This window comes from Trichosurus vulpecula, chromosome 4, assembly GCF_011100635.1.
Source record: "Trichosurus vulpecula isolate mTriVul1 chromosome 4, mTriVul1.pri, whole genome shotgun sequence".
Taxonomy (NCBI): Eukaryota; Metazoa; Chordata; class Mammalia; order Diprotodontia; family Phalangeridae; genus Trichosurus; species Trichosurus vulpecula.
In genome coordinates, this window is record NC_050576.1 from 370,886,601 (window position 1) to 370,890,750 (window position 4,150).

Sequence of the window (4,150 nt, forward strand, 5' to 3'; positions counted from 1 at the left end):
TGCATCTGAATAAGTCTTCAGTGTAGTAATATTGTAGTTAAAAGAAAGAAGGAAGCATGATCCCAGAGTAAATCTAAATTAGTCTGCAGTGGAGTAATATAGTTAAAGAAATAGGGAAACATGATCCCGGAGTGCATTTAAAATAGGAGCAGAGCATGGGGAGTCTTGAAGCAATTGTCTTAATCTCAAATTGAAAACTTCTGGGATCTTTATCAGGGAATGGAACATCATTCTGTGCTACGTGGTCAATCACAGAAGTGAAAAACTTGGAAGAGGTTCAGAGACGTAGTGAGTAAAGAGTTAGGAAACAAACCTTTTAGGAAAAGAGAACCATCATGGAAGAATGAATAGAGGAGAGGTGGGGAAAAAAAGCAAGAGCAAAAAGGGAAGCAGTGAAAAGGGAAGAAGAGGGGAACTCTGGAGATTTTTACCCTTGATCTTGGGGGCAAAGAGGAATTGGCACAAAATGAGGGAAATTCTCACCTTTTCCTGAGAAATTCCATGGACTAAGGTATGGAACAGGGAGAGCCACGGGAATGTCTGGAAGCTAGAGAAAGACAAAACACCTCCCATCCCATACTCCTGGATAGTGATAAAGTTAAGATAAACCCTTGATGTCAAGACGTGTGTGTGTGTGTGTGTGTGTGTGTGTGTGTGTGTGTGTGTGTGTGTGTGTGTGTTGGGGAGTGGGGAGTTCTACAAGAAGAGCCTTCTTATCTGGGATTATAAGTGAAGCTGAGGATCTAAATAAATCTTAGGAACTAATGGGTGTTCACTCAGTAGTCTGTTTTCTTTCTACTTTTTGTACAACTTTATTGGATGTAATTGGAAGTAGGTACCTCTGACAACTATAGTTAGGGAGAATAATTCTTAACCAAACAGGGACAGAAGAGATCAAGAAGAACTAAATGAAGACCGGCGCCAGGGGAGGGACGGAGGGAACGGACTGAGCTTGAGGAACAGCTACGGAAGCTATGGCAGGGCAAGCTTTTAGAAAGTTTCTTCCCCTCCTTGACCGAGTTTTGGTTGAAAGGAGTGCAGCTGAGACTGTTACCAAAGGAGGTATTATGCTTCCAGAAAAATCTCAAGGAAAAGTATTACATGCAACGGTGGTAGCTGTTGGATCAGGATCTAAAGGAAAGAGTGGAGAAATTCAACCAGTTAGCGTGAAAGTGGGAGATAAAGTTCTTCTTCCAGAATATGGTGGAACCAAAGTAGTTATAGAAGACAAGGACTATTTCTTATTTAGAGATAGTGACATTCTGGGGAAATACGTGGACTGAAATCACTAATAAAGTGGCGTCATGAAAGTTGCCCATTCCGCTGAAGTTCTGAAATCTATTGTTTCATCATGTAAATAATTTCCAGGTCTCTTGTTTTATAATAAATGGATCTCTTGTGTCTCTAAAATCTAATTTCTCTGCATCGATATGAACATTTCCAAATAAAAAGATGTAAAAATGAATGGTAAACTATTTCATGTGTTAAGAATTCTCTGAAGTTATTTTAATCTCATACCTTTACAGAGTATTAGAGTTAAAAGACTTAAAGATTAGGGCTTTGCCTTTAGCTTTGTTACAATTGTATCTAATTAAAAACAAGAATAAACAGTAACATTCCTCTTTGTGATTTTGTAAAAAAAAAAAAAAAAAAAAAGAAGAAGAACTAAATGAACAATTCTTCTTAAATGAAATTGAAAAGCTTTTGGACAAAGTCAGTGAAGCTAGGATAACAAGGAAAAACCTTTGCATCGAATATCTCTGATAAAGGTCTGCTATCCAAGATATGTATTAATACAAATACAAAAGATGCCCCAATTCATAAGTGGTCAAAGGATATGAAGAAACATATGAAAGATTGCTCTAAATCACTAACAATAAGAGAAATACAAATTAAAACAACTCTGAGGTTTCACCTCATACTCAACAAATTGTCAAAAGTGACAAAAGATGGGAATTTTCAATGTTGGATGAACTACGGCACAAAAGACATACAAATATACTGTTGGAGCTGGGATTTGGTCTAATCATGCTGGAAAATAATCTGGATTTATGCTAAAACAAAAAGTGACTAAAATGTTCATTGTGAAGGATTTTAAATGCCAAACCGAGGAGCTTGTATTTGATCCTAGAGACAATAGGGAGCCAGTGGAGTTTATTGAGTAGGATAGCGACATGATTATCTGAAAATCACTTTCACAGCTGTAATGAGGATGGATTGGAAAGCAGAGATACTTGAAGCAGGAAATACAATTGAGAGGCTATTAAGATTATCCAGGCAAGAAGTATCAGATCTGGGGTGATGGCAGGGTAGTGATCTAGAGAAGGGAGGTGATGGATACAAGATAAAGTATGGAAGTAGAACTGACAGGACATGTTACGGTGACTCCAAGGTTACAAACCTTAGTGACTGGAAGGATGGCCCCAACCTAGATAAGGAAATTCAAAAGAGGGGATGGTTTGATGAGGAAGATAATGAGTTTTGGTCATGTTAAATCTGAGATGTCTATGAGATAGCCAGTTTAGAATGTATAATAGACAGCTGGTGATATGGGACTCAGGATAAAGTCATTGAGCAGAGACTGAATGCTGAATAATTTTAATGACCTATCTTGATGAGACAGAAGAGATAAGCAAATGCAACTCACTCCTATTTGGATAGATAACGGACTATGGATAACGGATGTTACAAATTTTCTCAGATGTGATAGAAGCATTGGCTGTTTTCAAATAACTGTTTTTCTTCTTTGTTTATAAAAGAAAACTTACTGCATAGGGGAGGGAAGAGAAACATACTTGGAAATGACTATGTTGTAAAAACAAAAGGAGTGACCAAAAACAAAATCCAATCCACCTCTGGCTTCTGGCATACTGGGAACTGCACTTGTACGTTGCAAGTTGATCTCAGTATATTGGAGAGAGGGTGTGTGGAGGTAGATAGGACCCTACACAGGACCCTACACTCAGATTTCCTGAGTGAGGACATAAGAGGGAAGGAGAAGTTAGAAAACTTCTAAAAGTATGCCTGGGCCCTTTTGTTGTCATGAGTCTCTGACATAAGTATTACATTAGTAAATATTACATTGAGAGAAAAAATACTATGTTGAGGGATTGGAGAAGAAAAGTTTGAGGAGTAGTTTCAAAGTATTTAAAAAGCTATAGCATAACCTAGAAAATGCTAACCACTTGTTTTCTATCTCTACTTGATCCAAAACAAAAAGAAAGAGGACTTAGTGCTATACTGGACATGAAAAAGAATTTCCCAACAGTGAGAATTGTTAAAAAGGGAAACACTATAGAATCTCTTTTCCTGAAGGCCTTTTAAAAATAGATTTTCTTCCCCCTGTCTGGAATGGTTTGAGTGTGTTCATGCCTGAAGAAGGAAGACATGAATCAGAAGACCTTCCAAGGTTATTTATTTTCAGGTTTAATATTCTTCAACTTGGGAAGGATAGGAAAAGTATTTTAGAAAGTGGCAATGCCTTGGATAGGAACAGAATGTTGTTGTTGAATATACTTCCATGAGTCCCGGCCATCTATCCCCACAAATAGTTTACGGTGGGTCTGCCCACCTCTCTGAAGACCTTCTAGATCTCTTGACGTTGTTTGAATACCAGTGTATGTCCATTATTTGCATGGGCATGACCAGCCCTCCTCCCTTCCCAGAATGCAGTTTTTTTTTCTTTCATGCAGTTCTTTAATGCCATCCTTTACACTATTTATCCTGCATTGGAAGTAGGTTGTAGCCTAGCTACACCTACCATGATGAATATAATAATTTTTTTAAAACCCTCACATGCATTTGTGATCTCATCCTTTGAATATTCCCTCTAATGATACAGGGAGCAATGACTGTCTATCCTGTATTATTTTTCCCAACATCTTTTCATAAGTGTTAACAGCTAAGTTAAAATTTATTATTTTATTTGTTGTGATTTTTAGCATCCCCCACCCACTGTTACTATCACTAAAAATACTGAAGGGGGTTACATAAAAGTAATGACTACTTTGTATTTCTCTTTCTTTTGTGGACTGCCATGACCAACAAATTCCTCATTAAATGACTACCCTATCATGGATGAGCCTCTCCATACTTCAGTTAGATGGACCTCAGAAACCATCCACAGTCTGTTATTAGGACAATACACAAA

At 37.6% G+C, this 4,150-nt stretch overlaps 1 protein-coding gene across 1 annotated transcript; it reads left to right on the forward strand.

Moving 5' to 3' along the window:
• The first annotated feature begins 920 nt into the window (after positions 1-920).
• Positions 921-1,475, forward strand: LOC118847796 (10 kDa heat shock protein, mitochondrial). The gene has a single exon (XM_036756422.1). The coding sequence runs from the start codon at positions 975-977 to the stop codon at positions 1,281-1,283; it is 309 nt and encodes a 102-aa protein (XP_036612317.1). The 5' UTR covers positions 921-974; the 3' UTR covers positions 1,284-1,475.
• The last annotated feature ends 2,675 nt before the right edge of the window (positions 1,476-4,150 follow it).

Excerpts from the sequence above, each read along its gene's own strand:
- LOC118847796 (XM_036756422.1), top strand. The coding sequence starts at position 975 with ATGGCAGGGCAAGCTTTTAGAAAGTTTCTTCCCCTCCTTGACCGAGTT.